A 26057-nucleotide genomic window follows, 5' to 3' on the forward strand; every position below is an offset into this window, starting at 1 on the left:
TTCTAGCTGCATGAAAAAAAAAAATCCATTGAAGTTGTAATGTTCCTGACAATTATACAGAACTGGCATTGCCAAGTATAGTTCTGTAATGGTCATCTGGTTGTAGCTGGCAGTAAAAAAAAAAAAAAAAAAAAAAAAAAAAAAAAAAAAAAAAAGTCTTTGTCTTAGAGCATAATATTCCGACAGTGTTATCTGTGCTGACAAACTGTTGTAGTTCTCCAAGCTAAATTACTCTAACATGGAGGAAAAGATGAAAGAAAACATTATTTTAAAATAGCCCTTTTTACAGAAGTGTGGTGTTCCAGAGATAGTATCTGATAGCATCAAACTGAACCTAAAAGTAAAGCCATGCTGATTTCTAGTTTTTCTAGTTTTGAGTGTGCACGTTCTTGTTCGTGCTTGCTCACTCTCTTGATAGCACGAGCAGTTGCCTGGGGAGGCAAAGGAGAGTAATCCTAAATGGGTTTGCTTTAGTTAATCTATGTAATAAACCTCATCAAACATGACATTCTAGATGCACCCTTAACTCAGCTGAAAAAGTAGCCAAACCTTTAAAATATATATTTTTTAAATCATATCTTATGAGTACTAGGAAGTCAGCTCAAGTGAGTAAAACTGTTTGGGGGGGAGGGTTCTACTTACTAGCCTCTTCCTTCATTAGTTGCTCATTAGTTCTTTCCATTTACTCTTAACGAATCATTAAGAAGATGAGCTGAACCTACAAGTAGAGGTCTCACAAGTGGCAGGTAGTAGCTTGGTTAGAGCTGTCCAGAAGATAATAAATAAAATCAAAATGTGGTAAAGTCTTGACTGACTGATTCGACGTATGTCTGAGCCAGTGACCTTATTTAAAAAGTGTTTGACTTGAAGAAAGATCAGACACTTGTGGATTGTTTTGCCGCCAGTTATAATCGATACTGACTGGAAAAAAAAGTATTGGAAGGTGAATTTGTGTTTCTAAACGAATTTCTTTTTGAGACTCATGGAAAGATAAATTACTTTGTATCTACCTTCTGTTCAACTTTCTTGTACCTTGCAAAATCTGAGTGAGTGGTGCTCCCTCTCTGGGAAAGGATTTTAGACTAGCTGGATCACAGGTGCCATCAAAGCTCCTTTTGCCCCAGTGGCACCCTCTGGGAAGCAGCCAGTGCACCGGCAGCCTTCTCGAAACCTTCTCGAAACCGGCCGGTCGCCGGCTAGCCCAGAGGGACGGGCGATGCGCCTGTGCTGCGCCGCGTCGCTGAGGGCCTTGGAATGCCGGTCTCGGCCTCGGCTTGCAGGAGCCCCAGGGCCTGTCTCCTCTGGGGCTGTGTACTTAACTTCAGGTACACCTAAAATAATAATCAGATGATCCAAATGGATCAACAGACGTATACTTACTATGTCCCTAATAAACCCTTGTCGAGTAACCATATAACAGCCTGAGAAAAATTAACAACACTCAGGCTCTGATGTTAGATGTTGTTAGCAAGCTTTGATGAGACAAGATAGAAGGGATACATTTTAGCTTATTTTGAGGCATATAATTAAAACTGAGGACTAAATGTTTTATTTGCAATAGTAGATGTTTTGATCAGCCCACCAAATTGGGCTTATGGTAACTAGGCTGGGGAGAGCAAACTGGAAAATGCAAAAGCGTCACAAGCTGCTTCAACAAACAAATGGAGATAATGTGAATTCATTTCTTTATGCTTAGTGCTCAGTAGTGAAGTAATCTGGCAGGTTTGAACTGTAGGCTTACACATGTTGACTAGGTTTTAAAAAGCAGCAGCTAAACAACTCAAGTGTGTGGATGAGGTGGGAAGAGGGACAGAAAACATCTTGTTTGAATCCAACCTGGGTGATGCAATGGTTCTTTTAAAAAGTAGTCTCTGGACCCTCTTTCAAACATATTCAATTATTTTGGGATCTTAACTCAAACATGCTATGATCTAACTGTAAGCTTACTATATCACTTTTAGACCTTCATTTACTAGAGGGAGATCATCCTCTGCTCTTTAAACATGAAAACAGCTGTCTTCTGTAGTAACAAACATGTCACCCCATGAGAAGGCTATCTTATTGAGCTTACTCTATTTGCTTTAGTAGCATTCAGCTCAGCCTATTCAGAGTTAGGTGTTTCTGAGATACTGATCACTTCTCCTTGAACTTCTGTGAATTCTCTGAGATCCCATGAAAGCCTTACAGGTCAGTTGTACAGGTGCTGTCAGTTCTTCTGTACCTGGGAGATCCTTAAAGTCTCTTGTATTCAGACTCCAACATTAAAAGAGCTGCTATGTGTAACACATCTATTCTGATTCTGAAGATGGAATTTTCTTTCTGCTGAAAGAGATCTCTATAATCCTGAATTACTCCATCTTATTACTCATTGAATGGCTGATATTGCCCATAAGCAAACAAATCCATGGCAGCAAAAGGATGTTGGAGACTATCAAGAATAGCAAGTTCAAAAACCAGATAGAAATAAAAGTATAGACAAAGAAATACTTGAAGCATGTTTATGTATCAAAATGATGCAGAATAAACTTTATGTGCAACTCTAGAATCCTGTTTAATCTGCTAGTTAGCTCCTGTAATCAGCTGTAGATTGTGCTGATTTCAAAAGTTGATGTTTGTATGTAAGAAGGCATTCTTTCAAGAAACGCAGCATACTGTTTAAATAATTGGATAGCTAATGTAGAATACACCGTAAGGACTAAAAAAAGGCTTAAAGTATGAAAACTAGTGATACTACAAAGCATTGATTAATATTAAAACTTACAAGGGCACTGAGACTATGGTGTGCAGAGTGCTGCAAAAATTTTCCCCTATATTTCTCTGGGTGTGTCTGCCTTGCAGAATATAGAGTAGCATAAAAATATCCAAGTAACTTTATTAAGCACCGAATTATAGTGGAGCTCTGTGAAGGTAAATTTCTCACTTTTCAGCATATTGTTGTTGGCAGAGAGGATTTGTGTGAATGACTTTTTTTTTTTTTTCCCTTCATGTTATACTTCATGGTGCCGGTGCTTCCAGATTTGGTATCTGTACAGCACTGCAGTCCTTTGTCTTGGTTGCAGCATAAGGGGAAGAATTGAATTTCTTCTAGTTGTTAAATAATTGATAACTTCATTATAAAGTTAAAATATAAGTATAAACCATGGCAAAGTAACTTACTAATGAAGCTATATGGTGGTTACAGAATGAGTTAACTCATTGGTTTGGTGCTACACAGGCAGGACAAATACAACTGCCTTAAATTTTGACCCCATCAATACCAATCTTTCTCATCTCTTATCCCCTTTTTGCATTGTTGCTGCAGGTTAGACTACTTTAAACTTATCTTGCATGCCATTTCCAGAGAGAGCTCTGCAGTAGCCATTTACACACATGCTGAGTTCAACGTGCAAAAGCCAATTGATTATCTATTGGAAATCGTATCTTCTTTAGCTGGAGAACAAAAGATAGCATACCATAGCCATTTATGGATAGCTGTCCACACTCCTGATGGTGAAATGGCATTATCAGTTAGTTTGAAATTGCGCCTTCAGAAACTTTCACTTCTGAACTGTTTTGCTTTAAAATGTGAGGGTTACTTTATTAGCTATTTCATCAGCAACTTAACTTATTGTGCTTCTAATCTAAAACTGAGCTAAACACTTCTGTTTTCAAAACTAGTAACAAAACAATCTTCAGCTTTGATTTCCTCGGGAAAACATCACAATTACTTATAGCTGAATATATGTGCATAATGTATGCTAACTTAATATTTTACTTGCAAGATTGAAATTCAGCTCGAATCAGTACAATGATTTTTATATGTATTTAGTCTAATAAACTAGTCTATTTTTAAAAAATGGAGCAGAATTCTCATCACATGCACTGTCAACATGTGTCATTCTGCGTAAGATGCATCTCTTTTTTTGCACTTAAACCGATACTGAAGACAAGATATTACAAAATATTCATCTACACATGCAGTGTTTCTAGATCATGCCTCCTTTATCCAGCTTTAAAGAGATACTGTTTCTATGGGAGTGGCTTATAGTCTTTAATCAACTGGAATATGCCTCTGTCCTAACTTAATTTCCACTAATATCTTAATGCAGTTACGTGAAGTGGTCTGCTACACTGAAAGATGTACACTGAAAGCTTTAAAAACTGCATGCTTCAGGAACAGTTAACTAACTATTTTTTTTTCAATGAAGAGTTGACATTTTTAACTTTTTGTTTTAATAGGATCGAAAACTTCTTGCCACAGCTCAACAGATGCTCCAGGACAGCAAGACAAAAATAGAAGTTATAAGGATGCAGATTCTTCAGGCAGTCCAGACCAATGAATTGGCTTTTGATAATGGTGATGGAGTAGAAAAGAAATACCAATCCTATTAGTGTCAAAATCCTATGTAGAGATGTACCCATATGTGCATAAAGCTATAATAAATTCCTAGTAAGGAGAGAGGTTAGACAAAAATTGTGTGCACTGAAAATGGTCAAAGATTGGACGTATCACTTCATGCATTTAGATGCCAAATAAATCTGACTTTGTTAAGCCAAAACCGCTAGGTTTAATGAAGAGAAATACAACATCTCTTCATCCTGTTTCTCTTATGCAGTCTTTTTTGGCTTCATGCTCTTTCTCCTTCCACACATGCTTTCTTTCGCCTTGACAATAAATATCACTTTCTTTAAAGCATAAAATCTTTTTGCTATTGGAAAAAAATTCAGATGTAGTTTCAAAGTCTACTTGTCATGCTTAAAGATTCACCTTCTTACGAGGGGGAACAGATGCACATAGGGGCTAACTTCTGGTAGCCTTACGGGTTGTAATCAACTGAGTAGTCAACTATTTTACAAACAAAAAAAAAACCATTCTTTTTAGGGAGATCAGTTTTGAAACATGCCTAAGTAGTTTTAAACTAATTTCTTGGGGATTCTTAAAAATACAGAGCTTGAGCTATAATAGCATGGGTGTGCTTTTGAAATTCGGAGCATATTGGTACATCTTACTCCTGAACTTCATTCATATGCATCTCTTGGGGTATTAAAGCTGAATGATTCTGCTCATAATCAGGGCCGGAAGATCTCCTCACTAATACAAAAAAAAACAGCTTGAGGGCTCAGGGTTTTGTTTTTCTAACACTTCAAAAAAAAAAAAAAAAAGTTAACGCTCCATTTTTAGTACAAGGGTTATGCGTGTTTGTTTTTCAAAGGAGGCTGGAGCTTTCCAGCCTACAACTTCTAAGAGTTGGCAGCAAATGCAGATTTAAATGTGCATATCTATAAAGGTATCTGTTGTATCTGTACCTAAGTATTAAAACCAGAAGGGGGCTTGCAAATGCGCCCCCCCCTCCCCCCCCCAAGCACCACCACCCCATTTATCCTACTTTTAGTGCTTTAAACAGCAAGTAGTATATTAGTATATCCAGGAACCTTTCTAGTTCTGTTTAGGAAATCTAAACATCAGAAGCAGGCAACAGAATTGTTAACCAAAGAATTTGGGGAAGGCATTGTATGAGACCTCTTACATTCTCCATCCTTACAGAAGCCAGATACCCTTGGATTTTACTGTGAAGCAGAAGAATGATCAGACATTGATCAGGGAGCTGTGTAGGTGGAAGATAAATCCTCAGAGCATAGTCCTGAAAAGTGGAATTCTTGAAACTTCCTCCTTGGCCCCTGAAAGATGTTGGGAAGGTTTGCCTTTCTGCAAAGGCATTTGTCCCTTCTCTCTTCTGCAGACAGTCTACTTCCCATTCTCTAGCAATTATAGCTCTCCAAAGAGTAGGGCCTGTTTATTGAATTGAGACCCTGATCACTTATTTCTGTTTTTCAAATGTAGAAGCTTAAATTTCACTGTTGTTTTTACAACATACTACAAGACTTCCCTTTATAGTCTACTGAATTTGCTTCCTCTTGTCCCCCTCCCCTCCCCCCGCTTCCTTCCTGTGCATGTATGTGGGAGGAGGCGTAAGAAATTAAAGAAATTAAACATGGACATGGTCTTCAGTGAAGATTGATTTACTTGTTTTTTGGTTTTTTTTGTAGAAAAACCTGTGATAAGCCCTCTTGAACTCCGAATGGAAGAATTACGGCATCATTTTAGGATAGAGTATGCAGTAGCAGAAGGTGCAAAAAATGTGATGAAATTACTTGGATCTGGGAAAGTCACTGACAGAAAAGCACTTTCAGAAGTAATATTTTTATAATTACAATTTGAGATTTTACTTTAGATGTTTGTTCAGGAGGAGAAAAAAATCAAATATTTCAATTTTTCTATTTAAAAAGGCTCAAGCAAGATTTAATGAATCAAGCCAGAAGCTGGACCTCTTAAAGTATTCGCTGGAGCAAAGACTGAATGAACTTCCTAAAAACCATCCCAAAAGCAGTATTATTATAGAGGAGCTTTCGTTGGTCTCTTCACCCACATTAAGTCCACGTCAAAGTGTAATATCTACTCAAAACCAATATAGTACGCTGTCCAAACCAGCAGCTTTGACAGGTATGTCTTATGACTTTTCTTTCTGTTGTTAAAACATAAGTGTTTAATGCCAACGTTGTTTCTTATTTGAGAATCTAGACATACTTTACTGTTTTTCTTAAAGGCATTTTGAATTTTCAAGTACTTATCTGCATTTTTTTTTATTTGTTTATAATCCGTCAAATCTATTTGTTGACCTCTTTCTAATCCCATTGGAGGAAAAAAGTGCAGTTCTGGCCTCAAGTTAGGTTGCTGTGAAATAACATTTCTAATGTTTGCGTAGTGCTTTTCATCTTTACATTGTCAAGCACTTAAAGTGGGGAGGTGTCGTTATCCCATTCTGAGATGGGAAAACTGAGATACAGAAGGGTTAAGTGACTTGCCCTAATCATGCAACAAGTCCGTGGCAGAGCTGGAAATAGGCACTCAAGTTTTCTCTAGTCTTATCCACTGGACCACACTGGTTTTCAAGAAGGTGAGATTTATGCTACAGAAATTGTGTCCATGAATACAAAATATCTTGCCTTAATTTTAAAACAACTTTTTTAGTCTTTTCTTGTAACATATAATCGTGTGTCAGATGCATCAGTGACAAATGCTTCCTCTTCAGATAAGACTTACTAATACATAAGAGTGCTTTTGTAATAGAAATCAAAACAAAGGCTATGTGCTTGAGAAGTCCTTAATAGTTTCACTTTCATATTAGCTACACAAGAGCTTTTGCACTGAAGTGGATTTATATGAACAGTGTATTTGTATTTTGCCTCTGACATTTTTGTGGAAAAATGGATCAATACTATTAACACAGTTTTAAAAATGCTTTTTCCCATGCATTCAAGTCCTGATAGAAGCTTGTCTCTTTCTGAACAGAGTTTAGAAATGAAGTATTCTCTTTCCTTTTAACCAGTTTTGGGGATCCAGTACCATCTCTTAGTCTCTATAGCATAATATTTGTCGCTTACGACCATTAGTTACTGCGGGATGGGATTCCTTTTCAGACACCATTTCTAGGTGCTTAGAACTTGAATAGTACTACAGTTATGTTTTAGATTTGGGGGGTTTTATGACCTATTCTTGCAGGTAGCATGATGTAAGTCATGTTCTGTGATACCAAGGTTTTGGTTTTTTTTTTTTCATTGTTTTCATTGAAACATGAGGTCATGTTTTCATTGACCTCAGAAAGGGAAAAATGTGTCAGATTAGAGATGATTGTTCTTTACTGAAATGCTAGCTGCATGAACACTTTCCGTGGTGTATTTTCATACTTAACTCTCAAACTTCCTGAAGAGGTGTTTGAGTGGTGTGCTTGTGTGTATGTGGACCTCTGCTCAAAATGCATTAACTTTTCATCTCTTTGCATTTTGTTGAAGAGTGCTTGATAGAGAATATGAACATAATAGTTCATATATATTTTTGCCCTATGTATTGAGTGCTAACACTGATCATGAGTTATTTCTCCTTTTTGCTTTACATTAGACAAATATTGCTGCATGCTACTGATTTCTCCTATGTTAGTTTAATTCTAAAGCAAAGAAAAAAAGATATATTTCTGAGACTAACATAATCAAACAAAATTTTATTCTGTGGTATTCTGAAATGTTGCTCCTTCTAGAAAGCCGGCTCCCACGTATTTGACTTTATGCTTATTTTCAGTAGGTTTGTCTTAGCATTTAATCGATGTAGATTTCATCTGATAATTTTATTATATCCTGCAAGGGTCAGAATGTGAGCTGTTTCAATAAAATGAATTTATAATCATTCACTTTGCACAGTTAAGAACAGAGGGTTCTTGGTGTTTTTGTTTGTTTGTTTGGGGTTTTTTCTGATAAATAACTGCTTATCTTGTTCTAGGTACCCTGGAAGTTAGGCTGATGGGTTGCCAAGATATTCTGGAAAATGTCCCTGGTCGATCAAAAGCCACATCGATTACGCTACCTGGTTGGAGTCCTAATGAAGCCAGATCATCTTTCATGAGCAGAACCAATAAAAATAAAAGCGGGAGTAGTCGAAACCTTCTGAAAACGGATGACTTATCCAGTTCAGTATACTTTTAAGCAAACCTTTTATTCACATTTTAATGTGCATGCTACATTTCTGCAGTTAAAAACACTAAATTGATTTTATTTATTTATCCATCTGTTGATGGATTAAAAAACCCACACCATTGTGCCCATAAGAACCAATTAAATAGGGATTACTTTTGGGGGAGGGGGGTGCAGGGTGAGAGACTTACTGAAGATTTTTTGTTTGTGGAAAATCCTCTTAAATCTTTAAGCTGAGTTTCTGTACTTTACTTACAGATGAAGTCTGTGCTGTGCTGAAGCTGGATAACACTGTGGTGGGTCAAACTAGCTGGAAACCTATTTCTAATCAGTCATGGGATCAGAAATTTACACTGGAACTAGACAGGGTAAAGATGTGGTCTTCATCGACAGTTGTACATTTTGTAGATTAATTTTCATGTTGCTTTATATCAATGTTTCTGTGTTCATTCTTGATTATGTTCAAATTACCCATGTGTAAGTATTCCCATCCTTAACAGAATGAATTCCCCAGGGCTAAGCTGTTATGCTGGGCTGGCATTCTAAAATTTCTCATATAGTATACAATCAGATCTAGTATTTTTATACAAGCCTTGGTATCTTTCTAAAGTTTTTAACAGTAGTTTCTTTATTGTCTTCAGGGTTTTTAAGACAGTCAACTTGTCTTATGTTTATCAGGAAATTTTAATACCAGATAGTGTAGTTATTTTGATCAAGCTAAGCTGTAGAATTTTTATAGTTCTATCCATAGTATACCTGACTGTGTATAAAGCTGATCCCTTTTCTTCTTTGGGAATAATAAACGAATTCACTTAAACACCTCTCGCGCCCCCCACCCCTCACCCCCTTAGAACTTTGTGTTACCTGGAGGACAAAAGTGGAGAACAACTGATACTTCTTTCCTTACTCATCTTAGATAATTTCTGTTATATAAGTTTAATCAAGCTTTTCGTTTTAGATACCTGATGCTTATGGTATTATGCGCACAGGGATTTTTTTTTTTTTTTTTCATCACTGCATGCACAGAGATAAAGTCCTAGAATTTAGTTTAACATTTGGTCTGTTTTGAGCCATCTGAGGCATATATTTAGAACAAACCAAAAAACCCATCTTACAGTAGTCCTCCTTGCCCTCCCCCTGCCCATTTCTTTCTGATCTCAAAACCAAATTCCTTCCATCCAGAGAAATTCAGATTCCTTTTAGGAATAGTGCAGAACAAAACTAGCAGCCAGAAGTCTGAAGTCTTGGTTGTTCTTAAATTAAGGCTAGATCTAGTCAAAGTCTAGTAGTTCCTCCCATTAGTCTAGTATGTGTCATGTCCTCTATTTAAGAACTCCATATTAAATGGCTTTTTGGAGTTGGAAAAGGATTTTGTTCCTGCTTGGCATGATCACATATCTTTCAGTATTTCTGGGTCCCACAGTCCTTACCCCATCATGTCTGTCTTTCTCCTAACCTTGATGCTTTTAATACCTATAACCATCATATAAAGACAGTAAATTGATGCATTGTGATGAAAATAAATTATGCCAACTCAAATTAGTCTCATACAATGCTGCTGTTCATATCTGCAGAATTCTTCACATTTTAATAACCGCCTTTGTAACAAGCGTGTAAAGCACCCCAAAAATATACACTCATAGCAGCAGTTCTGATTTGCTGAAAAAAGCAAGAGTTTATGCCCCTTCTTCATGTCCATGTTACAAACCCAGCATCTGTTTCTAGAGATGCTGTATGAAGTCTAGCATCATGACACATTTCCAGATACTTAAAATATCGTACACTATATAGCATAAAATGCACTTGATATGTATAAATAACAAGGAAAACTATTAAAGTTTGGATTCTAAGCAAACTTAATATTTTTCTGGATTTTAAGCTAAAATATAGCAAACTATCACATTTGTTAGATTGAAGCAAAAAGTCAGGTGAGTATTTGTGACTATGCCTTTATTCTTGAGTTTGTGGTGTGGTTTTATTTGAATACTGGAGTTCACACTTGAAATGAGGTGAAATGTTGCTGTCATCCTATGGAAAGCATATTCATTATGGCCAGTTAGCACTGGCACCTTTTTAAAATAACAGCTCTGCATCTTCTAGCTGGAGATGCCAGATCTTAAGACTGTGTAGAGATAACTCTTGAAGAATAGTTATTAATACATAATTTCCTGTGTATATGTTTACTCTCTTAGTCACGTGAATTAGAAATTTCGGTTTATTGGCGTGACTGGAGATCTCTGTGTGCAGTAAAGTTTCTGAGGCTGGAAGACTTCCTGGATAACCAACGGCATGGCATGTGCCTCTATCTTGAACCCCAGGGCACTCTGTTTGCAGAGGTAAGAATATTTCCTTAGAGAAACACTTAAGCATATTGGCAGGTATTATACTGCAGAATAGTTTAAAAAGTTTTTCTTGAACTTTTAAGAATGCATTTTGTTCTGAAATGTCAGTTGTAACACATGCGTTTTTTGAACTGCAGGTTACATTTTTTAATCCAGTTATTGAAAGAAGACCAAAACTGCAGAGACAGAAGAAAATTTTTTCAAAGCAGCAAGGTGATTATTTAATATAAATACATAAAATATAATTTAAAAAGACTTGCAGCATTTTTATACTGAGCCCTAACATTTGTCCATATATGAAGTTGTTTGTAATTAAATTTTTGGCACAGTATTTAAGTGCGTTGTTTTAGAATTCTTTATTATGCATTAGCATTTAATTGTGAATAATTAGAAAATGCTAAGAAATATGACAAATTTAGTTTGTTCTTCATAAACTCTGAACCGATTAATATGAGTGTGTATATACATATATGTATATTTTTTTTAATTACAGCTTTTGGTAATAGGTAAGGAAATTACTTATATTCTATTTTCTTTATTCACAATATACATAGGCAAAACGTTTCTCAGAGCTCCTCAAATGAATATTAATATTGCCACTTGGGGAAGGCTGGTGAGAAGAGCTATTCCTACCGTAAATCACTCTGGCACCTTCAGCCCTCAAGCATCAGTACCTGCTACAGTGCCAGTGGTTGATGCACATGTTCCTGAACTAGCACTGCCAGCCAGGTTGGTGATATCTACAGCTTTTAAGTATGTTTTAAGAGCAGAAGTAATGGTAAAACATTTTCCTGCTAACCTATATATAAAATCTCTCTATTCTACAGAACTCAATGCCTCTTAATGTTTTAGTTTTGGATATCCATTTTATATATGTGCACATGCACACAATTTGCTTTAGGAAAAAAATCTATTTAACGTGCTGTTTTAAGTTGACCATCAAAACTGTTTCTGCTGTGCACTGAGGAATTTTTTTTTTTTTTCCTAGTGACTCTCCTGTAGCCAAGTTGGACTTTGAACTTGAGCCTGAACCTCCACCGGCTCCACCTCGTGCATCTTCCCTTGGGGAACTATGTGAACCTTCCTCTGAGATAAAAGCTTCTGATGCATCAGCTCAGGCAAGATACTTTAAGAATTTCAGGTTATATATTTTAATAAGGATGTAATATTGGTATATTTATGATGGATTTCTACCTTTGTTTTAGAGTATGCTTTTATAACCTACACATACAGGATTGTCTCAAAAGAATGCCCCAATTATGTTCAGTAGCAAACCTTTTCTGTGGCTGATGTGTTTAACTCTTCCTGTCACTGCTTGGTCCCATCCTAGAAAATACAAAAGCCTAAAATCATCACAGTACTCAGGGAAAACTTATTTTATTAATAAAAAGCTGAATAATTGGGGGAAATAGATGACATCAGAGGTTGTTAATCTTGCTTATCTGCCTAGACTTAAAGTATACTATTTTAGCTTAGTCATTGCTTGAGTTAAGAATTTCACATGCTTAAAGTAAAAATTTCTGCACTGAATTGCTTTAGCAATCTTTGTTTTAAATCTTCAGACTTATGTTTCTTCACAGGATGAAGTAACAACTCTTGATTTTGAGAATGACAGAAATAGTATTGTCCCAAAACTCCAGCCTGAAGTAATCTGTGAGCCTGATGTTCCACATTCAGACATAAAGTACACCAAAGTCAGAGAACCTGAGGACAGAAGGTGAAAATGCAGCGATTTTGTTGCTATTAATAATTTTTCTTAAAGTTAACAAACTTGGATTCAAAATTCTTCTTCATTTACACAGAACACAACAAAGATTTCAGTTTAGTCTGAAGGATTTCAGATGTTGTGCTGTACTAGGCAGAGGACACTTCGGAAAGGTAACTTTCTAAATATGAATTTGTTCAAAAACTGCACATAACTTTTAAATAAATCACTTATTCTCTGCTTTAGGTGCTGCTGGCAGAGTACAAAAACACAAATGAGATGTTTGCTATTAAAGCCTTAAAGAAAGGAGATATTGTCGCTCGTGATGAAGTAGACAGGTCAGTTTTTTTAATATATTAAGTATGTACTACTCCTCCTCTGTAGAAAGTAGTGAATAGGAAATGGAAAACAAGCATTCAGAGAGATGTATATTTCTTTCAGCAGGTAACTAATATATACATTATGGAAACTTTTCATTTATTATTAAAGAAAGAACACTTTGTGCAGTATATTTTTAGTGCAAGCTTAAATAACTTAGAAATTTGTACTGTATACAGTATGAAACAACATTACTAGTGCTCTACACTATATTGCCATTATACCTGCATGCTTGAATTGAGTATTTTTCTGTCTGCGTAAACCTTTTTATTGACAGGCTCAGGAAATTCAGCGCATACATGAATTGGTTATTCTGAATGCTGGGATATAATTAATGTCCTTTTTCCTTTAAAAGAACAATGAGAGACTGTTTTACTTCTGATCACTCTGCTAAACCTGTTGTTGCTCAGGCTTCAGAATGATAGCATTACAGAAATTATAACTTCAATTCCATGACACTCTTCCTATATAAGAGCTCCTCCCCTTGGAGCTTGAGAATCTGACTAAAATGCAGTACAGGGAGAAGTACAGCTAATGCCCTGATTTCTCCATGACGTTTAGTAAAGGAGATCTAATTAGGAAACAGAGCTTAATAAAGAAATTACAGTTTACAAGCAGCTCAAACAAGCCCTAATTTGCTTGGATTTGTAAACTTTAGACTTATTGAAAAAATTTGAAGATTTTTTGGTTTTGCTTTCCCCTCAATGAAAGACACAAACTGAAGACTTCTGCCTAACCTTAGCAAGTAAGTGGTGTTGAATTCCCAACCTACAATGACCTAGTTTAGTTAGTTATTGCCTCATAAGTCAACTAGTTTTCTTTCTGCATGCAACACAACTGTAAGAGCTACTAAACAGTAGTTAAATTAAGCAAAAGCAAAACAAGACTCCTCTCCTTCAGCTCAGTTGGCTGGTTAGAAACCTTTGACACCTTTATTCTTGGGCAAGCCGGGAGCAGGACAGCCCAGGAACACTGGTTTCTTTAGTGCCCCTCTTGCCATGCCTGTACTATAGCTCTGGTTTAAAGCTGACTCTGCTCATCATTGAGGTTCTGTTACAATCATTTCCTCTGTTTACTTAGGTTTTATAAACTTCCATCACATATCTGCAGGACAGTGACCCGTTTCTTTACTAGCAGAAACGGGTGGTGTTTCCCAAGTTGTTATGTACTGTCATACTTCGTTGATTGTATTTTCCCTTTTACTTTTGTGTATCCTGATGTTTTGTTCAACCTTTTTGCCAAAGAATTAAGACTGTTGGAAAGTAAAATTACAGTTACCAAATTGTCTAAGACAGTGTTTTTACAACTGCTTAATAGTGACTAATTCATTTGACATGCAGTAAGAAAGGTAACCAAATTAAAAATAGGCTACAGATTAACCAAGTGGCAAGGAGAAATAATTGGGAATGATTATAAACAGATGTCTATAGTACAACTACTGTTTTTCCACTCTGTGTATTTTACATGATTAAAACTTAAAATATGTGTGTACATACATACGTACATATATATATATATATGTATGTATGTATATATAAAAGATCTGTTACCTGATATCGGTGTATGCTTCGTGTAAGCATTTGAATGGAGCAGGGACAGGATTCAATTTTTGTGGACTGCTAGGTTTCCTTTTTGTTGGGAAAGACAGATACAACTTCTTGGAAATACTGGCATCAACTTAATGTGTGTACAGATATTTAAAAGCACTGTCTTAAAGACCAGCTTTTGTTCTCATTTCTCTTATTTCTGGGAACACAGGGAAAAGCATATCATCTTAACTACCAAACTTTTTTTAAAATTGAAAATTTGTGGTTCAGGATTCAGCATTAAACTTTACTAATTCTGTTTGCAGCTTGATGTGTGAAAAGCGAATTTTTGAAACTGTGAATAGTGTCAGGCATCCCTTCTTGGTGAACCTTTTTGCTTGTTTCCAAACTAAAGATCATGTTTGCTTTGTAATGGAATATGCTGCTGGTGGGGATCTGATGATGCACATTCATACTGATGTCTTTTCTGAACCAAGAGCAGTGTAAGTATCCATTCCTTTTGTGGCATTATGTGAAAGGTACTCTTGTGTTTCAGTGGACAAGAACTAAAATCTCTAGTACTACATGCCTCTATAGTAGATCACTTCAGAAAGTACTATCTTAGTCTTTAAAAGGACTAGAGATTAAAACTGATTTTGTTAGGAAAGCGTGTATGCAAGCTTAATGTGCCTGAATCTAAGTTCAGTGCAAATATGGGATATACAAATATCTAATGTTTTATAATACTTTGGAGGAGGAAAAGATTACATGAAAAAGCTAAATTAAAATAGCCAAGTCAGTTGTTCTTCAGTACCATGGCTGTGGGCATTACAGAAAATGTCTCCTTCAGGCCATGAGAACATACTACAGCTTGAAAACTGCAGGTTTTGTTTGAACATCTTGCAGAATAGTTTTAAAAATCTTGTTGTATAAAATTGTTCTGTATCTAAAAAGGCAAATAATGATGAGCTTCATATTTTGAGAAGCAGGACTGAAATCACTGGAATTTTAACTTTAACTTTTTTGAACAGGTTCTATGCTGCATGTGTGGTTCTTGGACTTCAGTATTTACATGAACACAAAATAGTGTATAGGTAAGTAAAGGCATATTAATTAAGTATAAAAAGTACGTAAGTAAAGACACTTCCAGCAGCTGAATTTCAAATGTTCTGAGTAGTGGTGAAGGAATATGTGATGCAATTTTCTCAAATGTTCATTTAGAGATTTGAAGTTGGATAACTTATTGCTGGACACAGAAGGCTTTGTGAAAATTGCTGACTTCGGTCTTTGCAAAGAAGGTAACAGCATTTTTTTTTTTTTAACAATGACGTTTCCAGTGGAATTCGATAGTCAAAAGCATGTAAGACAGTCTTAAGATTCTTGAACTGCCAAATATATATAGTGTATATTTACCCCATATCATCTGAGGGAAAAGAATAAAATCTCTGGGTTGTATACATGTAGAGATTGTCAAAAGTTTCTTGGTAGGGAAATACCAAGAGCATCTGGGCATAACCCCCTTTTTTAGTTGTAAGGAACACCCTACTCGGACAGTTACTTCATGTCATCTCTGCTTATTTATGAGGCACTCTGCTGCTTTTATAAATCAAAAGAAAACGTATTAAAAGTTTCTTGTTCTAAACATGTTGACACTATAGTGAAATCAAACAACGTTCTGTACCTCTTATTTTTACAAATTCATTATCTATTTTCTAATTCTCAAATAGTTGCAACTTGAAGCATGTGGAAGGGACATACTAAATACTAATAATCAATACTTAATTTTATAGCTAATATAGAGAAACTTCTCTGCAAAGCTTCTCCCCAAACACTTTCTAGCATCTAGCTGCTGGCAGTTATCTTTCAAATGAAACATAGAATAGATGTAACAGCAGTAATTGCAGATTTTTGTCTGCGTTGTGGAAACCCTGCTAGGAGGGAAGATCTTACTGGGTTTATTTCCTTCTCCAGTTTGTATAACCTAACAGAATAATATAGTAAATTTTGGGTAGGTCAAGCATTACTGCTATTTTTTTTATATACTAGGGTAAGTCGTGTGACTTATCTACAGAAAAGTTCCATACGTGACCAAAGGAAACAAGGACAAGGAAAGTTTATTCTTTGATTTACTGACTACTACGATAGTTTTGTTTTCCACAGCACTGCAGGTCTTTGGGGATGGTGATGCCCCGGTCTTTGGGGTGCTATGTTTGTTATTGTGCCCCTCTCCCAAGCCTCTATAGGGCCTATTTTGTTCCTGCAAAGTTATTCTACTACACCATTGCTATATTTAGTTTTGCCAATAGAGAAACATCCGAAATAAGCATGTTTGATCAAACCAGTCAAACTACCTAAACCAGACCAAACTAGTTCCTCTACTAGCTTGAAGAAACATAATGTAAGATTCAGTTTGTATCCTTCCAAAGACAGAAAAGATGAGACAAAGCTGCAACTGGAAGCTTAATTTGGCTCACTGATTATAGCAAGGGATAGAAAAGCTTACATTGAAACACATGAACAGGGGTTGGAGCAGTGAAGAGCAGATGAATGTTTTGCTTATTAAATTGAGTCTTCAAGACTGACCTTGGAACTGCAGCATCACACTGAAGTTGCTTTAGAGAGAAGTTTCAATTCCTGAAGGAATAAGCTGTGGAGAGTCGGAGGATGCTGCTTGCTTCTCATTAACTGTAACTTTTCAGGAATGGGATATGGAGACAGAACAAGCACATTTTGTGGCACACCAGAATTTCTTGCTCCAGAGGTGCTGACAGAAACTTCCTATACAAGAGCGGTTGACTGGTGGGGTCTTGGTGTACTTATTTATGAGATGCTAGTGGGTGAGGTAAGTTCTAGTAAGACTCAATGCAAAGATAAGGTAAAAAAGTTTGCTACACTTAGAATATCAATCTGTCAATATCTAATATTTCTATGTGTCAAAGATATATCAGTAATAGTGTATATGGTAGTATATAATATGTGTAAGCATACCTAATCTTACAGTGAACACTTTGAAATTTTATTGAGGAAAAGAAAGGCAAAAACACTGAGCTAAGTGTAAACACTGAGCTACTAGCTAAGTAGCTACTTATGATGCTAGCTACTGTAATGCTGTAGAGAGCCATGAATCAAGTCATAGGCTTGAACTGTCAGCTGCTGTGGAAGTGAATAAGTTATAGCTGGTGCAAACCTTAACCTCTGGACTTTTATTGCTTAAAGACTCCAATATTAATGTTCCATTACCATAATTCCATTTAAAGCATAATCATGTACTTAAAAGCAAAATAAAACAGCACACTTCAGCACACAGGGTATAACAATCCTAACAACTCGTTTCAGTTACCTGCTCAGTTGTGTTCATATTTGAATGCCTCCCTAAGTCTCTTTAGACTGAACACAACTATAGAAGTCTTCTGCTTTCAAATGCTTTGTGGGGGGAAAAAATCAGCTCTTTGTCTAGTTTGAATATAATTGAACCTGAATATATAGGACTAGATAGTTGTGTAAGGTTATGCCAAATGCAATGTTATTTACTGTTTGAGTTATGCTGCACTAAAACAGTGTCTTAATTCCATGTAAAGAGCTAACGTAAATAAATTATTATTGAATATTTACCATTGCCTATATTGCCTTGCCTTCTGGTCCATTTTGTTACACTGTCTCCCAGGTAGCATGGCAATGGCTTGCATGCTTAAAAACCTGGAGAAAAAGTGTTAGTTTGCTCAGCACTGTCATCTTGGGAGGGGAGGGAGAGGAATCATTCAACCTTTTCATTCCTTTTCAAGTTTGACAAAATAAGAGAGGAAAGCTTGTGATGTGTAGACTACAACTGAGGCCACTTGAAAGCTCATTTGATTTGTAACACATACTAAATGTATTGCAAAAACAAGTCAGGCTTGATCAGACACCCAAAATTAGTCTGTCAGTAAAAATTAAGGGATGATATCAGCTTGTCTTACATGGCTTGCCTTTGTTATAGGAAAACTGAAATGTTCCTTTCTGAGAAAAGTAAAACAACTAGATTTGAGGGTGTCTTAATTCCAAACTGGCAGCTGAATATAAGTTGTTTTCAGTTAAAAGGTTTTTTTAAGCCTGTTTGATGATGTTTTTGATTACCATCACTAGTCTCCCTTCCCTGGAGATGATGAAGAAGAGGTGTTTGACAGTATTGTAAATGATGAAGTAAGATATCCACGATTTTTGTCTACAGAAGCTATCTCTATAATGAGAAGGGTAAGAATATAATAAAACTGTTAGAATATTTCTCTTATTATCCTACATTTCTCCTGCATTAAAGCAATTAATCACTTTTGTGAGTTGTGAGGAATAAGACGGTTAAGAACCTATACTTGATTTTCTCTTTTTCATTAAATCTCAGACGTGCTTCATCTGTGGCCTTAAAAGAAAAATTCTGTTAGTGCCTTTTTACTTAGTTATCTAGGGACAAGTTTTTGTTTCTGAAACAAAACATTAAAACTCTTGTTTTCTCCATGAACTTTTTTCCTATATTCTTTCATAGCTATAACTGGAGAAGTTCAAGTTTCTTCTTTGGCAGAACACTTGGTGCATTGACCTATCTGTTAGATTAACATTGTCACATGAATATTTGAATTCAAAGACTTCTAAGTCGTCTTGGTTTCATTCCAACTGGGGCAGGGAACACCGCAGACATGGCATCTCAGTCCCACTCTTAGCAAAGAACAGCTGACTTTGTTTATGATCAAGTGTTATTAGTGCTGTTCCTTAGTAATGCCTCTAATTTCAGATACCATCTTTAGATGACCTCAGCTGATGCAAAGGCATCTACCTGAGGTGATTCAAAGCCTGGGGAAGCAGCCTTTCCACTCAAGTTTCTGGCACTATTGGTCTAACACCTAATTCAGCAAAGTGCAGCAGCACACACATAAGTTAAAGCATGTCACAGAAGTTACTGACGTAAAGCAAGTATTAAGGTGGTAATGTATTTTACAGCTTCAGCTAAGTGTTTCCCCCAGGAAGAATGTCTGTCCAGAGGAAGAAGGAAAAAAGTTTTAATGCAGTATCTGGGCAGGATACTATTGTGAAAACTACAATGACACGATCCCCAGGGGACAGAATTGCTACACAGCTCTCAACATGTGCACAGCAAGCTTTGTGCTCGCATGGTTTATGGAGCCGTAGCTTGCGTGCACTGTTCCCATGTAAATTTGAGATTGTTATATACTCTCAAACAGTGTGCATTTACACCAGCTGCTTATTCTAGAACTTCTGAGTCTATCCTGGGAGGAAAAAAAAAAAAATCACTGACAGTGTGGCCTCAACTCTGTGACCAAGCAGCTAAAATGCTGCCCTTAAGTTCATTCTAGGAAAAACAAGACATGATTGAGTTTTGATTTGATCTTGGCCTCTTGAAGGCCAAAGTAGTGAGAATTCTCACTATCGCATTGATAGTAAAAATACTTTGTCTTTCAATCTTATCACATATATAAGCAAAAAGGAAGAAAACTATATCCATATGTAGTACCCCTACTGGGTGTTGCAGTGTTCTTAGAGAACTCCAGATATTTGATTTTATATGACAGAACAGGGAAACTATTTAAATCTAGATAAAGCTTTTTATTACTGCATTTATCTATTTGATTGATATTTATCCTGCTTAGATAACCTGCTCTTAAAATTAGAGAAGGATTCTTCTTCAATACAATACACAAATATTTTGGATTGCTGCATTATCAGTGTGTCAGCTCAGCCTGATGTGTTACCTAAGCACACTGCCTGGAATGGTGCTCTGCTGAGAACAGCCTGAGCCACAAGTGGAACTATCTGACCTCCTACAGCAGCCCAAAAACCCTATTTGACCAAATGTAAAGCAGTCTCCAGCCTTCTCTGACAGCTCAACTGCTGTGAAAGAGCTGGGTACAGGAGAAATACAGAGTTATACAAATTCTGCACTTATTCCATCAAAAAAGAAAAAAAAAAAAAATCTATGCTGAACGCTAGTGCCACAACTTGCCTTAGGTACTGAGAGGCCTGGCAGAGCGGATCGGCAGGGTGAGGTGCATCAGCCTGAACTGTGCTCACAGCTGGGCTGCTTATGGCATCTTGCCATCTCTGAAGAGCACTGTTATCTCTAGGCCTACAGACGTTTAGAGTTTGCCTTTCCCTTTCTTTCTCTGCAGACAAGGGATTTTCCATGGGTCAGGCAGTATGAATGCTACTTCCACTGTCATCCAATGCTAGCTCTTTTATAAATACTCCCCACCCCCTTTAATTTTTGTGCTAAAATCTCACATGTTTTGTCAGCTCCTACGAAGAAATCCAGAGCGGCGTCTTGGAGCTGGAGAGAAAGATGCTGAGGATGTGAAAAAGCATCACTTCTTCCGGGTAAGTACAAGCTAATATTGTTTCTCAGGTTATTAAAGAGTAGAGATAGGAAACTAAACCAGCTGATTTATTTTACAGCTAATAGATTGGAATGCTTTACTGGCCAAGAAAGTGAAACCTCCTTTTGTACCCACCATTAGAGGAAGAGAAGATGTTAGTAATTTTGATGATGAATTTACCTCTGAAGCACCTATCCTCACTCCACCCCGGGAACCAAGGATACTTTCAGAAGAAGAGCAGGAAATGTTCAGAGATTTTGATTACATTGCTGATTGGTGTTAACTTCTAGACACTGTGAAATCCTAGCTGACTGGCTCACAAGAATGCCTCTCAGAAGAACACCAACCCTTCAATTGCTCTCTGTGCCACCTGTACCTTCTGTTTTTAAATCACATGAAGATCATTTTAAGTACTGTTTTAACACTCTTGTGAAGAGTGGCCTCTTTGTATATTTTTATCTGAGCACTGGAAAGGAGTTCTATGGAGTTCTTAAGCTGAGTTGGTGAATCCAGGCCATATAAAGCTCCTGCACCTGGGCACACTTGGATGTGTACTGTTTCTCTTACTCTTTCACAGCAGATATTTTTTTTTTTTTTTAATACCTGCCTTAAGTGGGAAAAGCAGACTTTGGGTTAGGTAACCATTTAACTCTATTCCACATTAAAATAGAAGTTTGGGACACTGGTGACACTGACACAGAACATGGTTCTAGCTGGAGAAGGCAAATGATGTCCAATAAAATATTTACCTTGTGCAGTCTATAAAACTACACTTCTCTATGTATAACTTCATCTTATGTTCTTAAAATAATGGTAAAGAACAGATGCCTTGTTTTGTAAATTTTCTTTGGTATTTATTAGGAAAAATGTTAAATGCCTTGCTTTTGAGATAACATTTTAAGTGCTTCCATTTGAAAAAAAAAAAAAAAAAATCTAGGAAGTCTACCAAAGCTGGTTGCCAAACAGTTTTGCCTTCAAGCATTTTAAGCATGGCTAAAGAAATCCTGGTTGAGATGAAGAATGTAACAAAGATATCTGCTCAGTCTTAACCACAAGAAACAGAATATGAATGTCCCAAGCCCAGCCACCTCTATATTCCTGAACTTCATGCCTTTTCTACTCAGTGTGGTCAGATAAGTTAACCATTCTGTATTTAACCACCTCAATCATCCTGTATCTGCTGTACAATATCATATCATTTTTAGAAAACATAAGGATTTTCAATGTATACATGCTGTGAACATGTATATTTGGAAGTTGTAATGTATTCTTACGTCCAAGCAAGTAATTTAATTATACCACTTCATTAATTTTGCACAGTGGTCATGGGAACAACACAGAACTCTGAGAGAAACAGTATCTGTACACATTTTAGGCCACTGAATTCCAGAACTTAGATTGGCAGTTACTGAGGGTATAAAAGCAATACGTTGTAACAGAATGTATAAATATTTTTGATAAAACAGTGTATATTTTATAAACCTCTTAACACTAAGAGCTGTACCTCAAAAGTTGAAAAATAATTTAGACCAGACACTGTGTGTGCTTGTAAACCAAGACCTATTTTTGGTACCTGGTGTTCTGTGGGCAAGCACTAGTTCTTGGAAAATCTCCAGTGTTTTCCTTAGCTCTAACAACATTCAGAGTTGATTGATTGTGTATTTGATCTCACAGGTTCATCCTAGGCAAGAGTTTCTGTTCATAGGCTAAGATGGTGAGAGTCAGCACTGAAAAATGAATTAAAAACTTATCATGTAAAGAAGAAACAAATAATTTAAACTGAGCGAGCAATGCTAAGGTGTTCATTTAAAATCATGATGTTGGACAGACCTCCGGGGTCAAGCAGGGAGGATGCCTAGGGAAAAGATGGGTTAATAGTTTTAAATAACTGTCTGTGAGCAGGCAAGACATCTTTATCAGAACTCTCTCAATCATGTTTGGCTATGTGAGTGAATGCTTCAGCACCACTTGTTTCAAGATACCAGTTAGTAAAAAATTATGTTCCTGTTCCTAGATGAAACTAAGTACTTTTGAGGTACAGTCAGCTTACCCTTTCTGGTTCCCAAATATATATATGAGCATCTAACAGGGTGCCTCTTAGCATTTATGAAAACACCCTGAGAAATACCTTTTTGTAATTACATCTTGTACAGATTTTTTTTTTTTTAAATCTAAGTAAATCACTAAAAAAAATTAGAGGGCAGGGTATGTTCACCCAGTTAAGCTGAAATAAAGCACTAATTTTATCTCTGTAGTTTTTAAAATATTTTTAGGCAGATTTAAGATTTTACAATCTAGATTGTAAATATATTTTGCTATACTTTGTGGCTGCTCAAGCACTTTGTAAGGAAATTAGGATATTTTAGAATGGTACACTATGCATTAAAATGAAATGTGCCTTTAACAATGTCATTCTAAGTGTTTTGCAGTCATTAATATCACAAATTAAAGTTTTAAATAGAGTAATTTGTAAATTGTGTCCCACACATGATTTTGCTGTGTCAAAGTGATTTGTCACATTTTCTCCACAGGTAACTTCAAAAAAGAATTTGCAATCAAAAGCGGCCTGACTGACTGACTTACAGAGAAATCAATCTTTTAGGGGTAGTTCAGTGTATTCCCATTCATTTTTTTTTCAGTCTAAATAAAAAATTAACACTGACCATACCTTCTCTTGAGGGTTGAAAGTAATCTTCTCTTGTTTGGGTGAGCAGGCCTTCTGAGAGGAGCGGAACAAGGCGGAGAGTCTGAACGTGCGGCCAGCCTCCATCAGGATTCTTCTTTGCTGGCTCCTGTCAAGGCAGGGGACAGCAGCAGCCCCCCTCCCCCCCGGCCCTCCCCGGGGTCTCTCTCCAGTATAGTCTTTTTCACCCCTTACACAGGAAGGATCTGTAAACAAACCAAAACCCACACAGAAACCACAACTAGCTTGTTCTTTAAGCAGAGAACGACGCTTTCTTTTCTGAGTGCCTTTAAGAAAAGAAACCTTTACCCACAAGTCTTAAAACAAACTAATATTTCATAGGAGGCCCTTGCCTAGAGATCCCTAGCTTTAACACTTAACAAAAAAACAATTCAGAAAATGGCTACATCCAAATGAAGTTCCAGGCATGTCTTAAATACCTAGTCTAAACTGCAAATAAACTGACAAACACAGAAAGCACCCTAGCACGCAGCACCCTTTCCTTCCCTGCCGGTGCTGAGTGCAAGCCTTCAGCCTCCTGCCTCCTGGCCCCGTTTCCCTTCCCCCTTTCCCTGTAGCTGCAGACGATCGCCTCGCTCAGGCTCCAGACCTGCTGGCTCTGCAGTCTTTGCTACAACTTAGTGCGCACAACACAGCAGGAAGCTGCAGAGCTTCCAGGCTGCAGGCCAGCAACTGGAGCCCTCGCCTCATCAGTGGAAGAGGCTCCCAAGGGCAGGCTGTTGATGGGTCATGTCTCCTCCCATTAGCAGTACACCACCAAGCTCAGAAGTGCACATCTTCCTTTGGAAACTGCCAGAAATGTCCTCATTGCTCCACCTATATCATGGTATAGTGGCTTTTCCTTCCATCCGCTCCCCACCAACCTATCCCTTTTACTTGATGATAAGTTTATTTCAAAAACCAAGACAGCATCTTCAGTAGTCAAGTTACTTGCATTAGCTGGTCATGGTTCGAGCATGTACAAAGCTGTTCCACATTACTAGCCAAATAACATTCAAATGATGATGCTATTCAAGTTCAAGGATTTCTGGTTGGTTGGTGTCTATTTTACATCAGCACTCAGAATGCGTATCAGACGACCAAGAACTGACTACATTTGCTGTGCTGAGAAGGCAACATTACTTTGCCCTTTTTTAGCTATGTTACTACTCCTAGCTACTTAACTACTTTGAATTTAGTGGAAGATTATCTCACCTGGCCCTTCCCTGAACAGCAAAAAGGAAGAGACAACAGCGCCTGACCCCTCGTCTCCATTTATTAAATAAGTAAGTCACCACTTACTTACTTACTTACAGCCAACTGGCTCCTTGCTACACCTCAGCTGGAGACAATCACTGAGGTACCAGGACAGGTAACCTCCAAACTGCACAGCAACAAGGCTTAAGTCTGCAAGTAGACATTTGCACAGAGCAACACCTGCAAGTACCAGAGTTTTAAAAAGTATTGTGTCTGTCTACCACCACTCCAGCTTGCAGCACCAGTCAGGATCCCTTTCAAAGGCAAGAAGGCAGGCATCTAAGACATACCGTAGCTTCCTACAGGTATGTGCGTAAAGTTCAAGCTCAACAAGAACAGATACACTTATCCCTAATGGTTTTTGAGGGGATTTAGGATCCCAAACATCACTTTCAGAGGAAACCCTCTGCTTTTACAAGGAGCTATGACTGTCAGACCAAAACTGCCTTTAATTGGTTAGAGGTATCAGATTTGTAATTATTAATAATGGTCACTGCTGTAGCAAAATTGTTCTTAACTTCTGTTGGCATTGCATCATTTCTCCTTGCTTTCTGCAACCTTCATGTGCTGCCAAGTAAAAGCATCTTCTCCCTTCCACCAGCAGCTGCAACACTAGCATGCTCATCCCTTCACAGAGCATGGGGGCACTTCCCATGGAGCTGTGCAGAGGGCCCCTTCGCAACTGCAGCAGCCAGAGGAGTGCACCTCCAAGAAGCCCGGGGCTCCTCTGCAGTGCAAGAACCTTCTCCCTCGCTCCCCGCATCCCTGGGGACGGCTGCCCTACCGCAAACAGCTACGCGCACACGCTGCTGTGGAGCATTCCAACCAGGTACACGTAGAGCTCAGAGCTCATTTCTGAATGAGACACTTCTACAAGAGAAGACACACTTCTTAGTTTCAATAAAGCAATTTACTAAACATGTTCATAACAGACAAAAAAAAAAAAAAAAAAAAAAAAAAAAAAGTTGTATCCTTTTTTTCCCCCTAAAATGCTTTACATTACCTGGTCTACTTGGGCAAGGAATACACAGCCCCTCTGAGAATATTCCTAGCTCTGCCTCTCTGGGCTGTGCAGTTAATGCTTCTCCACCAAGGGAGGGACAGGAACTGCTTGCAGAATTGCAGGAAGAGGCAAGGTCAAGCAAAGCTCCACACAGCAGGATGGTGCGTCCCTGCCCCTATCTGCTGCACTCCAGAACTTTGTAAAACTCTTTTCAAGTTTCAACCCGGACAGCTTCTGCTGCATGTAGCGATTTCAAACTGCAAACACCACTCAGATGTCAAGTGCTGATCCATAAGGCCTGA

General features: G+C 37.4%; 1 protein-coding gene across 4 annotated transcripts in view; it reads left to right on the forward strand.

Annotated features, from left to right (window-relative positions):
• Positions 1–23220, forward strand: part of PKN2 (protein kinase N2) — a 56557-nt gene extending 33337 nt beyond the window's left edge. For 3 of the 4 annotated variants that reach the window (XM_062582163.1, XM_062582166.1, XM_062582167.1), the window contains exons 4-22: positions 4219–4336; positions 6028–6173; positions 6268–6481; positions 8312–8497; positions 8761–8870; positions 10695–10838; positions 10982–11057; positions 11399–11573; positions 11833–11962; positions 12407–12561; positions 12647–12722; positions 12796–12887; positions 14780–14956; positions 15485–15547; positions 15675–15751; positions 17153–17295; positions 18576–18683; positions 20733–20813; positions 20892–23220. In XM_062582163.1, the coding sequence (XP_062438147.1) occupies positions 4219–4336; positions 6028–6173; positions 6268–6481; positions 8312–8497; positions 8761–8870; positions 10695–10838; positions 10982–11057; positions 11399–11573; positions 11833–11962; positions 12407–12561; positions 12647–12722; positions 12796–12887; positions 14780–14956; positions 15485–15547; positions 15675–15751; positions 17153–17295; positions 18576–18683; positions 20733–20813; positions 20892–21095 (2475 nt within the window). In that variant the 3' untranslated portion in view covers positions 21096–23220. The remainder of the gene's footprint in view (positions 1–4218; positions 4337–6027; positions 6174–6267; positions 6482–8311; positions 8498–8760; positions 8871–10694; positions 10839–10981; positions 11058–11398; positions 11574–11832; positions 11963–12406; positions 12562–12646; positions 12723–12795; positions 12888–14779; positions 14957–15484; positions 15548–15674; positions 15752–17152; positions 17296–18575; positions 18684–20732; positions 20814–20891) is intronic. The other variant, XM_062582164.1, reaches the window with a different exon arrangement.
• The last annotated feature ends 2837 nt before the right edge of the window (positions 23221–26057 follow it).

This window comes from Rhea pennata, chromosome 8 (genome assembly GCF_028389875.1).
Source record: "Rhea pennata isolate bPtePen1 chromosome 8, bPtePen1.pri, whole genome shotgun sequence".
Taxonomy (NCBI): Eukaryota; Metazoa; Chordata; class Aves; order Rheiformes; family Rheidae; genus Rhea; species Rhea pennata.